Raw genomic sequence first — 15,807 nt, 5'->3', positions numbered from 1 at the left:
AATATTTTTTATTCAATAATTTCCAAAATTAATAATTACTAATTTATCATTTGGTATATAAATGTTTAAATAAACAATTCATAAATGAACCAATTTTTGTATTAGTGCGGGATGATTTATAGTAATGTTTTGATCATACAAAAATTGAAAGACTAGAGTCAGCTCCTCTCATAAATATGGCAGGCTTTAAAGTCAATCATTTTGACAATCTTTTACTAGTTTCATTTATCATGCTTAATTATAAATATATATATATATATATTCTCCATATGATAATATTTGAATTACAAAGTGCTTGATAGTAATTATAATATATTTTATAATTTTAAATTTTAAACTTATGTTATTTTTATTTATTTATATAAAAAATTTATTTTTATAATTTATTTAACATTATCATTTACTTATATAAAAAATAAAGAATTAAATTTATAATCATTATATATGAGAATATTTGTCATAAAAAGCTTCATAATAACTAAAATAATTATTTTGCAATAATAAATTTTTAATTAACTTTTTTTTTTTTGGTTGTGTCTTTTGGTGAGCAAAGATTACTATGGGCCGACATTCCAGGCCCAAGTAAAATGGTCGACGCCTGCAGTTTCGTCGTTCAACTGGATTTGGAATTGGGCCTCGAGAAATGATGCACTAAAATCAGAACCTGTTCACATTTGCCATGTTTCAACCCTGAAAGCTTGAACAACTGACGGAAGAAGAGAAACTTCGAGAGCTAGACAGACAGACGGTGAGAGAGATGGCGGAAGCACAGAAGAGACAAGGTGGGAGACCCTTGCCACCATCTGCCAGAGGTCCTCCTCATCCTCTCCGCCCTCGCTTCGAGCCCGTTGATCGCGAAAAAGTACAGGCTCTTCCCGATATTTCACCCCATTTTGTGTTCGTACAGTGTCGTTCACATTTGTGTTTATGTGCTTCGTGGAACTATGTCATGTTGAATTTGTATGGTTTGAGAAACATTTGCAGAAATGCTTTCTTTATATGTGTTTTTTGAATTCTAGGGTTTTGAGACCGTAACTTGCTTCCTGGTAGGGTTACTTTTGCAAGAACATTCGCTGGTAGTTTAATACAGTTAGGTGATTTGAGCTCTATGATCGCAAACGATTCTAAAATGAGTTTTGGTTTTTTCCTCTTTAATTTTGTCTTGGGCTTACTGTTTGGTTTCTAGGGTTTAAACAAGTTTAAGAAGGTTGTTGATAAATGGTTAAGCCATAAAGCTGCTGTTTGTCTGCGGGAGTGTGTATGTGCACTTTGAATGTTGTTGTTTCTTTACTTATATTTGCGTTTGATATGCAGACATGTCCGCTCCTGCTTCGAGTTTTCACGAAGGTATGTTTGCAATTGAAAACTTGTTATATGCTTTCCCATTTGATACAAAAAACTCTAGAAATGCATTTTTGTTTTGGCTTTTATGTTATTCTACTCGCTGTATTCCTGTTTGCATTTGTCTTGTGTGATTGAGAACTTTAAATTAAAAAATCCCAAATCAATATGCTCTTTTTCCATCCGAAAATTCTGCAGAATGCAAAGATTCTGGCTTTGCCAAATCATAACTGACAGAAGGAATGGCTACAGCATCCATTTGAGAGTGAAAGAAAATGTAAAAGCGAAAGAAAATGTAATTCATGGCCTTCGTTTAGCTATTCAGTTAGTTTACCACTACAATCTTTGATCTTTACTTAGACTATCTCTGGAACAATCTAGAATTTTTTTAGAAGTTAATTATGTATTCGCATTTAACTCATGAAGTTAGCAATTCTAGTAGAAGATGATAATAATTGACCTCATAAGTGACTTTACATTGAATTAGAATAATGCATTTCAAATTTCAAGTTCTATAAAACATTGTCATTTTTAAGGAAGATTTTCACCATTTACTAATTGAATTATGTGGAATTTGCACATAAATTCCACAATAAAATTGATTTCTTCCAATAACCTTTGTGCGCTTCGGTAGAATCCATTTTGTTTGCCTCTAGAGGTTGAGCTGTCTTCATCATTCAAATTTTGTTAGCCTTTTGTTGTCACTTCCTTCCTTCCTTCCATGAGCATTAAGTCTTTTAATGGATTCCATATTAGTTGTTCTAGAATATTGATTACTTAGGAAATCCAGCTGTTACCTTGATGCATTTACAGCCTCTTCGCTATGTTCAAGTTCCTGTATTTTCTCATTGAACAATTATTTTTTTCAGAGTTCTTTATCTTGCAGAGGGCCTATGATGTGCTTTAACTTCCATTAATAATTCTTCGGAAATAGGATAGCATAGTGCATTCTGGTGCTTAATTCTTGATGAATCATGGCATTGTCTGTATTTCACGGTTGTGGTGTTTATTTATGCTCTTTGGATGAGGATTGGGTGGGAGGGGAATTTGTAAGCCAAACACTTTTCTGTTCCTCCACGAGATACAAGGATGTTTGTTTTAGATTATAAAATAGCATCCTGTCTGTTATTGCACTTTCCACGAAGTTATTTGTTTTCCTTTTTCATGTTAGCATTCTAATGAATTATGACTAGTCCACCATTGTTGAACTTGGCATTTCCACATTCATAATGTAGCTTTACACCTAATTGTAAATCTTTTTTCTTTGGTGATAAGATCTAATTGTATATCTTGTGAACACTTTGCTAAATAATAGTCATTCACTCATTTTCAAATCTAAGATTTAATGATTTTGTTGATGTCAATATCATGTTTTTAATTGAAATTGTGTGGTATAAGTTACAGAAATAAACAATTTTGCAGATTGGTGGTCATCATACCAAGGAAGACTTTGCAGTGAGAGGCAAGGAACCCAAGGATGAGGTTCAAATTTATACTTGGAAGGATGCCACGCTTCGTGAGTTAACTGACTTGGTATGTTGAACTATGGGTCCAATTATTTTCTTTTTCTATCATCTCTTCTCTGCATCATGCATGTGATATAATGGAGATGATTCTAATTTTTCCTTTAACCATATTTACATTCTAAAGTTGTTTTTAGACCTCAGTGCGTAGACCAGAAAAATTGCAAAATTTTATTGGGATTGTAAATTTATTATTGATAAGGATAAACTACACATAAAGCTTGAATATATGTCAAACTTTTGGGAGTTGGAAGCCAGTATTGAAGGTGGCACATGGCTAAGGATTCAAGCATGTTTAGGTTGTGGGATCTCATCATTATGTGGATGTAAGTATATTGATCTTCAACTGCTAAATGGATCGTTGCAAATAGTGTTTGAGTGTATTATCATTTTCCTATTGCATTTGAATGGGAGTACGTGGATTTTAGGTGCATTCTTGGCCATTAAGTGTATAGGGCTTTTTTGGTTTAGGTTTACTGGATTGTCATTAAGGCAACCAATTTAGTCATGGGTGTAGAGAAAGGTTTGTGCCTCACCAAGAATCTCGATTTACAGATGGCAGAACTGAAATCTGGCTTTCTGATTGTAGATTCAGTTCTTTTAGTTAAATCCTTTTGCTTTTTAGGTCTTTATACTACGAAGGATAGGGTTTGAACCGTAGGGATAGTGTGGATTATACTAGAACAGTATTTCAATTTTGCAGAGACTATGGGGAAAGAAGTTGCTGTAGTTCATGAGCACTAGATAGGTATCACACTAAATGTAACAAGAGCAATAGCTTATGATTTGTCATGACTCATAAGCATGGTTAGGCTGTCCTCCTAGGTCCAGCATTCAGTTAGGATTATGAGAGGGAAAACCTCTCTCTGTTGTTCTGCTTCTCAAAGATTTAAATGATAAAGTTTTCGTCACAGCATAAACTGAAAATTGATTGGTGTGTTAATCATTGATGTTTTGGTTAAACAATGAGTTCTTTCAATTACTTGGCCGTTTTTTCTCAATTAATTTCCTTATTTAGGTTAAAGAGGTTTCTCAAGCAGCACGTAAAAGGGATGCAAGACTATCCTTTGCTTTTGTATATCCTGATAAGAATGGTAGATTCGTGGTGAGAGAGGTCAGTCTCTCTCTATTTCTCTCTCTATCTCCATGTAAATATATATATACCTTGTAGAAAGGACAAAGAAGTAGCAAATTTTTTATTTCAAGTCGTTGACATATTCTGCCCTTCATATCTTCATGTTGCTGTTTTGTATGTTCATTTATTTTGTAGTAGTTATTTCTCTTCGGCTGTTCTTAATTTAGGCAGATGAGTCTTTTGTTGCAATTAATCTTACCAATTGGCTTCTTTATGTTTTTGGTTGGGGAAAATGTCATTGTTTCTAGTTAAATATCTTCGACATTGTTATTTTAAAAAAAAAAATATCTTCGACATTGTTATTTCAAAAAAGAAATATCTTCAACATTGTTGAGATATGTCCTTGCACTTAATTCTCCCCCAGCTTCTGATTTTGGCTAGTAGTTCGATTTTTTTTTCTATCATTTATTGTCAATTTAATCTATATCCTTGTCTCCTGGCACTAATCCAGGATCTTTGTAAGTGGAAACTTGTGCCTGAATGTTGTATGTTGAGGATTCTGTGGTCATTTAACAACTAAGAATTCTAATTTTGACCTTCCATTTAATAAAATTTTTGATGGTTTTGTCATTCTATTTTGATATAGCATTACCTTGAAAATTGTACTTGTTGGATTGATAATTTTCTAGTCATGTTTGATTAAGAACAATAAGTTCTGACTGTGTGTACATTATAAAGGTGGGCCAGACCTTCTCCTATGGAAATGGGAAACGGTTAGATGATAGCAAATCACTGGCCGAGCTTAGCTTCGAGGTAAACCAATATGCAAGCTAGAGTCTTCTTACTTATAGTCATATATATTACTAACAATTTTGAATTTTTACAGATTGGAGATTACTTGGATGTGGCAATTTATTAGGGTGGCTTTCTATTTAAGGCTGAGTGTATCTTTTTCTAGGTTATGGCTGCTTAAAAGAACTGCAAATAGTTTCTCAGGATAACTTGTATCATTCGCTTATCATTGGGAAGTTCTTTTGATTCAAATTTTATCCGAGGTAATGTTGTGGCTATCAAAATGATGCTAATGTCTTGCAAAGATTTCCACAATTTCGGATAGGGAGCTACCTTTGTAGGTGTCAATTTGAGCGAATAGGAAATTGTATTTCAGAATGTTTGAAAATCGTAATCTATGTAAGCTCTTGGTTCTTTATGTTTCGTATAGGAGTGTGGATGTTGTGGTATTCAGGTGCCAGACTTTGTTCATGTTGCATGTTACATCAGTTTCAGTTTGTTTGATGAATATATTTTTTCAACTGCGCTTGTGGGAGTTGGATGGTTCGTGTATGCTTTCTTTCTTTTTTTGCATTTTTTTTGAGTTTGTGTGTGTGCCATCTTGTGGTACTACTGGTAGAATAGAATGAAAAGAAAATCTAATTTAGTATGTTTGAGATTAAGGAATTTTAGGTGAGGAATTGAAAATTTGTTTGAAAATTTTATTGTGTTTGGAATGTAAATAGAAGTATAGTTTCATATAAAATTATATACATGGGAGGCTGCGGGGATTGATTTACCAGCCAAAGCCTCCTATTTGCTGTAAAACTCTGAAAAAGTTAATTGTTTATGTTTCTATATTTTAAACCTGTTCGTGTTCCAAGTGTCTAGTCCTAAAAGGTTTACTGTGTTATTTTTACAGGTCAACAAACTCATTGAGCACCCTAAATATTGTACTTTTGCCCCTAGTTCATTGTTCAATTCTGATTGAAAAAGTGGATCGAATCGGTACATACTCTTAACTTTAGAGATTAGGATTCAAGGAGAGCCGATTGATTAAATTGAAAAAAATAAACGAAATAAAATATAAATTTCATATATACGTACATTATTTGTAATTTTTTAAAATTTTTAGAATATAAATATATTATTTTTCAAAATAGGAAATAGTCTATTTTGATCTAAAATTTTCAAAAACAGATTGAATGGAGAACAATTCTACTTTCATATTTTATTTTTGGATTTAGTTTTGTTCAAACTGGTGCGGTCCAATATGATTTCAGATAATTGAAAATTTGAACCTGTGAAATTTATTTGAGATATGTAATCAATATATTTATGCATCTTATATTATAACAATGTAAGTGTCAATGCATGATGTCAACAATTTAATAGTTAAAAATTTTATATTTTATTTGAATATTATAAGTTTAAATTTTATTTAAAATTAAAAATTTAATTTATTAATATATTTTTAATATTATAATAATCAATTTGAGTAAATTACTATTAAGTCTATTATATTTTTTTAAATAAAAAATTAATATTTCATGATAGCTAAAGTTTATTTAATTAAGATAATTTTATGGGACTAAAATATTAACCTATATTTTTATTCGTAAAAAGCTATTTGATTTTAAAAATAAAATTTTAAGGTAAATATTTTAATTTTTAACTTGTCAAGGGCATGCGAGTTGATCACCATTTTGTCCTCAAAAACTAGGTTATAGTAGATGCCGTAAGAGACGACGCCGTTCCTTATTGGTCAGGCTCTGCGACCAGGAAGAAACAAGAAAATGAAATTTACTGAAAATTAAAAAAAAAGGGAGGGGGCCAAAATTACAGACAAAAGGCGATATCCTTAGAAGAAAATGATTGCCAGACTCCATCCTCATCTGTATTCATCTTTCTCTCTCACTTAGGGCAACAGAAATTATCTCATTTTGTCGATTACTCTCCCGAATGTGACTCAAATTTCAATTTGCTGCTGCCTTGACCCCCACTTTAATTCTCCACAACTCCCCTCTCACTTTCTTCTTCCCTTTTCCTTCATCTCTAAGCTACCTCCTCTTTTTTCTACTCTTTCAACACTTGTCACTATCTGATTCTTGGCTATGGTCCTATGGACTTTCACTGACAAACATTCGTCAACGGCTACTCCTCTCAACTTCACGTGATCTTCCTCCAAATCTAATTGTAAGTCTTTACTCGCTGTGTTTAGCTTTTCGACCTTTACTATCTCCACGGAGTTCTTGATTCCAGATTTTGATAGGAAATGGCGTTAAAGCGTGGATTATCGAGTACCGGTGTAGCTAGGAGCAGAGGCGGTAGTGCTGGATCTCGACTCCCCATCGCTCTTCTAGTTTTCTTCTGTGTTCTCACTCCCTTGATTTTCTTTGTCGGTCGTGGACTACATACTGGCGCTTCCGGTGGTTAGTTCTCATTACTAATTTCCTCTTCAATTTTCTCCATTTTAGCAATGCCGTTTTACAGATCTCACTTCAGTTTACGTGCTATTCGTCACTTTGATTTGTGTATGGATCATTTTTGGTTGGATTTTAAACTCTTACACTTTCCCTTTTCTTGACTCTGACTGGAAGAGAATTTAATTTTCTTCCAAATATCTATAGAATGCAGTAGAGTTTTTTTTTTACTTTATTGTCTCACTCTTGTTGGAATTGCATCTATGCAGTAATTTCAATATGAATGCTAGTTTTCTTTAGTACTGATCCCTTTTCTTTCTTCCCTTTTTCCTCCTAAGCAAGCGAAAATTTTAGTATTCATGGTATGTAACTATAGGGCTTGTTGGTGGGAAGTTATGAAAAGCGAAGTTAAAAACTTTTGCCAGTTCTAAGAAAGCATCAAAGGATATTTATGGATGCAATTCGATAGTTATTTATTTATTTTGAAAAGTAATTGAGGGTTTATTATCATGCGTTGAGTAACAAGGTTGAGGTGTCTGTTGAGGTTTTTTGTTTACAGATGCCTTAAGTCATCGAGTATGTGCCACTTAGGAATAAATATGGACAATTTTATAATGTCATGCTTGTGGATGGTCCTTTCCTTTTTCTTTTCAGAGATGCTTGTATATAGCCACATAGGAGGAAGGTAGTCATGTTTTAAGGTTGTTGGCCTTATGGCTAAATTGAGGGGTGTAAGCTAACAATGGTTTGAAATGTGCAGCAAGGCTGCTTTGGCAAAGTACAGATATATGAATGGCAAGGAAATGGATCAGAATAAATATCTGTTGAAAGGAGAAGTCATGGTTGTGAGATATTTATGTAATTACATTTTGTCAAGGTGTATGTGAACTTCAAGGAATTGCTTCATGCTGAATGGATTAACTCTTTATTTCCCAAGTAGGTTAGAAATCATAGAATTTAGAAATCATAGAATGTAGCGTGCATGGGAAGGTCACCTCTTGAGATCATCTTCTGTTGATCCAAGTGCAATCAGTTTGAGTATGTCCCTTTCACTTCACTGGAAACTTGTGATAAGTACCACTCTCATAATTAGTTAGCTTTTGATTGTCAAAAATAACTTCTATCTCATCCTTGTGGTTTGTGGTTTACGGTAAGGACTGAGAATATTATCATTCTATTAAATAGATTGGAAAGCATAATTCTATTGAATATAAGACTATTTTACTATTAGGAATCTACTATTATGGTTTCAATAACTTTAGTATTTCACTCTTATTAGTATTTATTTTTTCTGTTTATATTAGTAGTATTATTTCTTAATTCTATTAATACTGATATTTCTTTTTTCTTTGAAATAATTAATATTGATATTTCTTAATTGCATCTTATTTGTGAAGCTTTAGCTGGAAAACATTATAAATGTAATTTTCAGTTTGTACAATCAAATCCTTGAGTGGTGCTTAAGACTTCTTATATATGATATGTAAGAAACACTAGGTATAATATGCATGTTGTTGCCCCTAAATATCAAAGTATGCAAGTTAGCATTAGTTTGTCCTACATCATATTTACTAAGGAGCATGTGGGTAACTATTGAAGGCTCCTAAAGGTGAAGAAATGAGTGAAAGGAAACTAATGATGTTGTGCTAAGTTATGCCTGATCAGTTCACCTGTCTACTTTCCTTGAAAGAAAAACCTCTCTAGTTAGCTCATTCATAGGGGTAAGTTTTTGTTGGTTCAGTTAAAAAATTTATAAAGCCGAACAAACTGACTGAATCATCATAACTGATCTAATCATATGGATCAATGGAAACTGAATCGATCAAAAGAGAATTGGTTGGTTCCATTATTAACCAAATGACTTTTTTTTCAAAATTTATAACCCTATGACTCATGCTTGCAACGCTGAGAGCAGAAAGGCGAGAGGTCTGGTGGTGCATTTGTGCAGTGCATAGAGGCAAGTAGTCATGCATGCTTGGATGGAGGCAGAGAGCTGACAGGCGAGAGGTGAGGGATTTTTGTGCATGATCGACCTTGGGCTGAGGCAGCTCAGCCTTTGGCTGTGGGTAAGTGAATGGGTTTTTGAATTTGGAGGAGGGCGAAGGTGCATTAAAACCCTAAAGCGGTATATATATATATGTGATCAATAATTTTTTGAAAAAGAAAAACCTTAATTAGTTTTTTAGTCAGTTCAGTTCCTAAATTTGGGAACCAAAGCCAAACTGTTTAAGGATATGATTTTCTGGTTTTTAACTCGTTTAAATGGACAAACTGAACCAGTCTCCCTAGTAAGTTCAGTTCAACAGGTTTTTAAGGTTCCGGTTGGTTTTTGTTCGTGCTACTCGTTCCTACTGTCATGTTGAAAGAAGCTTGCCCTGTTTAAATATGACAGTAGAGTTCTTTGCATATTCCCGTAGCATTCGGCCCATCATCTAGACCACATTTACTGTCTCTCAATTTCAACTATCTTTTTCTTTGAACACTTTTTTTTCCAGTTTTATCTTTCAACTTTTGCCTGTATTGCTTGTTTGGCTGAACTGCAGCTGCTCTGGCATTTGTTAATTGCTTTTCCAAAATTAATTTCTTAGACGGTTACTGACAAATGATGGAAACAAGGCCAAACTCATTTTGAGTTCAATCCCTGTCTTCCAGCCTGGGACAGAATCACAGTATCCCCTCGCCTCCCCTTTAAAAGGAAAAAACCTAGAAGTTAGTTGGCAGATCCGTCCGCTTCATTCATCTAGTCTCCCTATCATGCACAAGGATCACAACTTGAATTTCTGGAACAAATAGTATTCTGAAGAGTTCTGTTTAAGTTGGACTTGGGACACTGTCCTAAGCATACTGCTGCTGTGATATGAATCTCTAGAATCCTAACATATGTTTTTGTCATCTTTGACTTCCTAGATCAATTCTCTAACTTATGTTATTTGTGAGTGACACTATATTCTTTCTTCTCTTTTTCAGGGCAAAGCTTCAATATTCAAGTTTCTCTTGTTATTTTATTTGTTAAAAAACCTACATCCATGTTCTGGACTCATACATATAGAAATTTGGATAACTTGATAAATATTAAATTGTTTGATATATATATTATATATAAAACAACTTTTTGATCAAGTCATTCTATGTCCACATCACTCGCCCCTCCCTATGTCCTTTCGTTTTCCCATGGAAGCAGATTTGGAGGAAAAATACTTGTTCTAGAATTGCTTTTATTGCTCTGGAAGCTGCCAATGGGTGTATCCTGACTATTGACAATCTCACCAAAAAAGATAAGATTCTGGTGTTTGTTGTTTTCTGTTCAGGAATGCTGTGGAGATGCTGGACCATCTTTTATTAAGACGTGTCGCTTCATATGTTTTATGGTCTAGACCTTGGATCTCTTAAAAGTGCATTAGATCATGGCTTGTTTAGTGGCAAAAGAGTTGTCGGCGTGGTGAGGCATCATAGTGGATAAGAGAAGGAAGAAGCTTTGCTCTCTTATCTTTCTAGCTACTTTTGGTTTATTTGGAAGCAAAAGAACAGAAAAGCCTTTGAGGATGTTTTCTTTTGGATATATAGAGTTTAGCATTTTTGGTTCGACACCCCTTGTTTTTTTTCTTCAATGGTCATCCGCTTAATTTGGCGGAAGATTTATGAGACAACATAGTGCATGGACTTATTGACTAGCCCATAATTCTACCCATTTGCATGTTTCTTTTCTACCTGGTCAAGACCCTCTTGGTGCTCTTTGATCTCAAAGTATCTATGTGTATATGTCTATGTGTATGTGTTTCTATGTATATACACACACACACACGCATCATTGTGTTTCAAGATTTTAGATCTGTGTTTGATCATTGCTGGGGAATTATAGGAAGAAGGTCGACAGACATGTAGCTATAGATTTCAAGGTCCTGTGCTTGAACTGATCCTCATTTACTTGTGCTGTGGTGCAGATAGAAATTATACTCATACTGGGCTGAGCAAGCAGGTACCTTCTTGAGAGCTTTCTGTCTGTACTGTTTATGTTTTGGTTGCTTCCTAATTACGTGACTGGGGAAGAAATTTGGTTGTGTTGCAGAATCTAGATTGGAGAGAGAGGTTAGCTTTGCAGTTTGTTAAACCCCTTTTCTCAAAAGAGGCAAGTGCATTCTGGTGAAATCTTGGTTATATTTTTTTAAATGATAAATTTGAGTCATATTTATTTGTACCTGATACCTATTAAATAAACAAAATGTAGGTCCTTGATATCATAACTGTCAGCACTGCCAATTTGGGACCTTTAAGTCTTGATTCTTTTAGAAAAACAAATTTATCTGCGTCATGGAAAGTTGTTGGAGTAGAGCCTTCATTTGAGAGTAATATTGCCTCACAGGTAAGGATGACAAACTGCTTATGTTTTGTAAATTTGTCCACTGGATAATTTATTTCCTCTGATGGTTGCTGATCTAGCGGTGTCTTTGGATTGTTCATGCTTAAAGCCAAACCAAACAGTTCCAGATGTCAAACAAGGAACCTCGAAAGAAAAAGAAAATAATTCATTGCAAGGTAATGACTTGTATTACTTGATTAATCTTCATGTGGTTTTGATACTTTCTCAATCGCATGCTGACCTGGTTATTTAATGTAGATGATGGTCGTCAATTCACTGATACACCTGCGAAGATATTCCGAAGGGTAATTGCAATCTTGAATCAATCATACGTACTAATTATTTTTTGGCTTCTGTGCTTCCTTGGTTGAAGTTGGCTGAGCAAGCTGTAGTAGTTAAAATGAAACGATTCCATTTTTCTTCTCTATATGCCCTTTCTGGTGTAACAGTATCAGTTTCTTTAAAAAAGTGAACAATAATAAATCAGTGATTCAATTATGGCAATAGTTATATTGGTTTCTAAGTTGTTCTTTTTAATGAGATGCAGCAATTAAGAGATAAAAAACGTGAAAAACGGGCGGCTGAGTTGGTGCAACAAGATGATGAGGCGGTTGTAAAACTTGAAAATGCAGCGATTGAGCGCTCTAAATCAGTGGACTCTGCAGTCCTGGGCAAGTATAATATATGGAGAAAGGAAAATGAGAATGAAAACTCTGATTCAACAGTGCGCTTGATAAGGGATCAAATCATAATGGCAAAGGTTTATTTGAGCATTGCAAAGCTAAAGGACAAGCCGGAATTGCTTCAAGAACTACAGACTCGACTAAAAGAAAGTCAGCGTGCTGTAGGAGAGGCAACTGCGGATGCTGATCTACATCATAGGTATCTAGGGTTTCGTTGCCTGAGCGCACATGATTATGCAAATTTCATTCTGTTCTTGGTAGTGTGGTTCTTTCAGGCACTTTTAACTTTGTGTTGTGCTTGATTTTCGTGTTTAGTGCCCCTGAAAAGATCAAAGCTATGGGCCAAGTTCTGTCTAAAGCAAGGGCGCAATTGTATGACTGCAAATTGGTTACCGGGAAACTGAGGGCAATGCTTCAGACAGCAGATGAACAAGTTAGAAGCTTGAAAAAGCAGAGCACTTTCCTGTCTCAGTTAGCTGCCAAAACAATTCCTAATGCTATCCATTGCTTGTCTATGCGTTTGACCATAGATTACTATCTCCTCCCTCCAGAAAAGAGAAAGTTCCCTAGAAGTGAGAATTTGGAAAATCCTAATCTCCATCATTATGCCTTGTTCTCTGATAATGTATTGGCTGCATCGGTGGTTGTCAATTCAACCATCACCAATGCCAAGGTAATGTAATGATAGCTCTTAAAAGAGCTGGTCCACATGTTTTCCTTTATCTTCCTCAGCCGTCTGTTTTTGTATCATCTTCTGCTCCTTATGAATCCAATAATGCTAGAGTTAATTTGTTGTCTTCTATTAAATGTTCCCTTGGGAATTTGCAGGATCCTTCAAAGCATGTTTTCCATCTTGTGACCGATAGACTTAACTTTGGTGCGATGAACATGTGGTTTCTCTTGAATCCGCCTGGAAAGGCCACCATCCATGTGGAAAATGTGGATGAATTTAAGTGGCTCAACTCATCTTACTGCCCTGTTCTACGGCAACTCGAGTCTGTAGCAATGAAAGAGTATTATTTTAAGGCAGATCACCCAACCACTCTTTCATCTGGCTCTTCAAATCTGAAGTATCGGAACCCAAAGTATCTCTCTATGCTTAACCACTTAAGGTTCTACCTGCCACAGGTATATCCTAAGTTGGATAAAATCCTGTTTCTTGATGATGACATTGTTGTTCAGAAAGATTTAACTCCATTATGGTCAGTGGATCTCCATGGAAAAGTAAACGGTGCAGTGGAAACCTGTGGTGAAAGCTTTCATCGTTTTGACAAGTATCTAAACTTTTCAAATCCTCATATTTCAAGAAATTTTGATCCAAATGCTTGTGGATGGGCATATGGAATGAATATTTTTGATCTGAAGGAGTGGAAAAAGAAGGATATCACTGGCATATATCACAAGTGGCAAAACATGGTTAGTTTTGGCAACCTCCCTTCTGATTTCATGTTTTCTCTTATTCCTGCACCATAACTTCGTACATACAAACACGTTAATTGCCAAAATTGCTGAAGTGAGAGATAAGCAAAAATATTTCTCATTTTGCATGTGATTTTCTTATCCCATATCTTTTCTCATTCCATAATTGTACACACAAATAAAATCAACATGCTTACCTTACTGGAGTTAGCAATGCTATAATAGATAGCTTTAGCACTACTTTTGAGTCTAGACAGAGCACCTTCATTATTGGCTGAGTGTAGTTATAGCATGGATTTAGCTATGTCATCAGAAAGAGTTATTAGGGAAGCTTATTTTGTTAAATATGTCAACGCATCTAGAGTAGACTTACCCACGCATCCAGAGTAGAGTATTATTTCTAAAATAATGGGGGCTGCACACAAAAACTACCAAGCTTGCTTTATTGGTTAGTTTTTGGTTTTTCTGAAATATCAAAAATCTATTTTTTTTTTTCAGCAATAAAAGAAATTATTATAAAATCATTCATAATGCATTACATGATAATTTAAAAAGAATTCTAAAAGTTAATACTTTTAGTGTGGTTAATGCATTAAGAAATATCAAATTTTTTTTAAAAAAATCATGCATTGAGTCGCCAAAATTGCAAGAATGAAATGGAATACGAAGATAAAGATAATTGGGTAAAAATAATTTTAGATTCCTATCTTATCCATAAATAATAAACTTATTTGGTGCTATTTATGAAAATCAATTACTAAACCCGATTATCTAACTGAATTAAAATTTTTGTTTGTTTTCTATAACTGGCGCCAAATTTGGACCTCTAGTACCGTGCATTAAATTAAAAGGAAAAAAATGCACATCTGATGATCTTTGGGTAGAGTAATTAGAGGATCCCATTCTTTTGCATTTTGGTAAACCTGCCCATTCCATTGATTGCATTTCTTCTTTGAAAAAGTGCACTTATATTCAAAATTAATTTTGTGTTTCCTTACTTTTATGCTGATGGCAGAATGAAGACAGAGTGCTCTGGAAGCTCGGAACACTGCCTCCAGGACTTATTACTTTCTATCGGTTAACGCACCCGCTTGAAAAGTCTTGGCATGTACTTGGGTTGGGTTATAATCCAAGCATTGATAAGAAGGATATTGAAAATGCAGCAGTCATCCATTATAATGGCAATATGAAACCATGGCTAGAATTGGCAATGACAAAATACCGGCCTTACTGGACAAAGTACATAAAGTATGACCATCCTTATCTCCGTAGCTGCAACTTAAGTGAATGAATGAGATAATAAAACTTTTAAGGTACAGTCAAAAGCTCTCTGTCTCTCTCTCTCTCTCTCTCTCCAGTGTGTGTGTGTGTGTGCGCGCTCGAGGAAGTGATGTATCTTAGCTTTCTCCGCTGCACTTCCATCTCTGTATCCCACATTGCTTATTATTCTTTCTAATTCGTTAAATTCGTTCTTTTGGTAACAACCCATTGGGACATGATAGCAAATCTGTAATAGTAAACTTCTGAAAAACATCAAATGATTTCTTTTTTAAGTCTGAGGAGACAGAAGGACAAAGTATGTGAATACCTCTTCACCTGACAGTTACTCATTTGATTTGAAGAAATTCTGCTGTTAACTGGTGTTACTATATTATGACTATTTGAGGAGAAATACATCTGTTGCCAATCTTCGAATGATTTTTTTTTTCCATGGAACTAGTTCAAACTAAATGGATATGATATGTTGTGAGGGAGTCGTTACCTTGAGATACTGAACCCAGCTCTCTCTTCAATTGATACTCCTGTGGACCATTAAATACTCCAAACCTTTTCTTCAACTTTTCCCACAGTTCTTGAGCCGAATTTACACAGAATAATGCGTCGTGGAACGAGTCTAGAATCCACGATATCACCATCGCGTATCCTGTGAATCAATCTTTGTACTCCACAGAGTCTTCTGGCGACATGCTAATCTTTCCATTTATGAACCCCAGTTTCTGTTTGGCTGCCAAAACGATTTTTACAGACTTGCTCCATGTACGATGGTTCATTCCACTGAAGGGCGCTGTCACCAGAGAAATTCTGGGACTTCCGCTTGAAATATTAGTTGTCAATACTCTTCCGGATGCATTATGAACACCACTATTCTAATACGTTGCTCACCTGAGCTCTGATACCATGAACAGAGGTGAGGTGAAAGATTTTCTTATTTGAA

At 34.8% G+C, this 15,807-nt stretch overlaps 2 protein-coding genes across 3 annotated transcripts; both read left to right on the top strand.

The window, feature by feature from the left end:
• Nucleotides 1–670: 670 nt before the first annotated feature.
• SAP18 (SIN3 associated polypeptide P18) lies at nt 671–5,149 on the top strand. Of its 2 annotated transcripts, none has more exons than XM_088220077.1 (6): nt 671–901; nt 1,315–1,347; nt 2,764–2,874; nt 3,883–3,978; nt 4,678–4,752; nt 4,826–5,149. In XM_088220077.1, the coding sequence occupies exons 1-6, from the start codon at nt 758–760 to the stop codon at nt 4,856–4,858; spliced, it is 492 nt and encodes a 163-aa protein (XP_088076203.1). In that variant the 5' UTR covers nt 671–757; the 3' UTR covers nt 4,859–5,149. The 2 variants fall into 2 exon arrangements, with proteins under 2 accessions (XP_088076203.1, XP_088076204.1); XM_088220078.1 differs by having other exon boundaries at nt 674–862.
• A 1,352-nt stretch (nt 5,150–6,501) lies between these two features.
• GAUT1 (galacturonosyltransferase 1) lies at nt 6,502–15,264 on the top strand. The gene is made up of 11 exons (XM_022048660.2): nt 6,502–6,906; nt 6,983–7,142; nt 11,075–11,109; nt 11,200–11,259; nt 11,359–11,493; nt 11,600–11,666; nt 11,749–11,795; nt 12,038–12,372; nt 12,489–12,846; nt 13,002–13,589; nt 14,608–15,264. Exons 2-11 carry the CDS (start codon nt 6,986–6,988, stop codon nt 14,881–14,883), a joined length of 2,058 nt encoding a protein of 685 aa, XP_021904352.2. The 5' UTR covers nt 6,502–6,906; nt 6,983–6,985; the 3' UTR covers nt 14,884–15,264.
• Nucleotides 15,265–15,807: the final 543 nt, after the last annotated feature.

The sequence above is a fragment of the Carica papaya genome, chromosome 5, assembly GCF_054855325.1.
Source record: "Carica papaya isolate Zhongbai chromosome 5, ASM5485532v1, whole genome shotgun sequence".
Classification (NCBI taxonomy): Eukaryota; Viridiplantae; Streptophyta; class Magnoliopsida; order Brassicales; family Caricaceae; genus Carica; species Carica papaya.
The sequence above is the reverse complement of the archived record's forward strand: the minus strand, read 5'-3'. Positions and strand labels throughout refer to the sequence as shown.

What these genes read in the sequence shown, in the direction of transcription:
- SAP18 (XM_088220077.1), top strand. Translation starts at nt 758, where the DNA reads ATGGCGGAAGCACAGAAGAGACAAGGTGGGAGACCCTTGCCACCATCT. An exon ending in TGCTTCGAGTTTTCACGAAG is followed by an intron (nt 1,348 to 2,763) that starts GTATGTTTGCAA and finishes ACAATTTTGCAG; the next exon opens with ATTGGTGGTCATCATACCAA. An exon ending in TTCGTGAGTTAACTGACTTG is followed by an intron (nt 2,875 to 3,882) that starts GTATGTTGAACT and finishes TTCCTTATTTAG; the next exon opens with GTTAAAGAGGTTTCTCAAGC.
- GAUT1 (XM_022048660.2), top strand. Translation starts at nt 6,986, where the DNA reads ATGGCGTTAAAGCGTGGATTATCGAGTACCGGTGTAGCTAGGAGCAGA. An exon ending in GATGCTGATCTACATCATAG is followed by an intron (nt 12,373 to 12,488) that starts GTATCTAGGGTT and finishes TTTCGTGTTTAG; the next exon opens with TGCCCCTGAAAAGATCAAAG. An exon ending in CAACCATCACCAATGCCAAG is followed by an intron (nt 12,847 to 13,001) that starts GTAATGTAATGA and finishes GGGAATTTGCAG; the next exon opens with GATCCTTCAAAGCATGTTTT.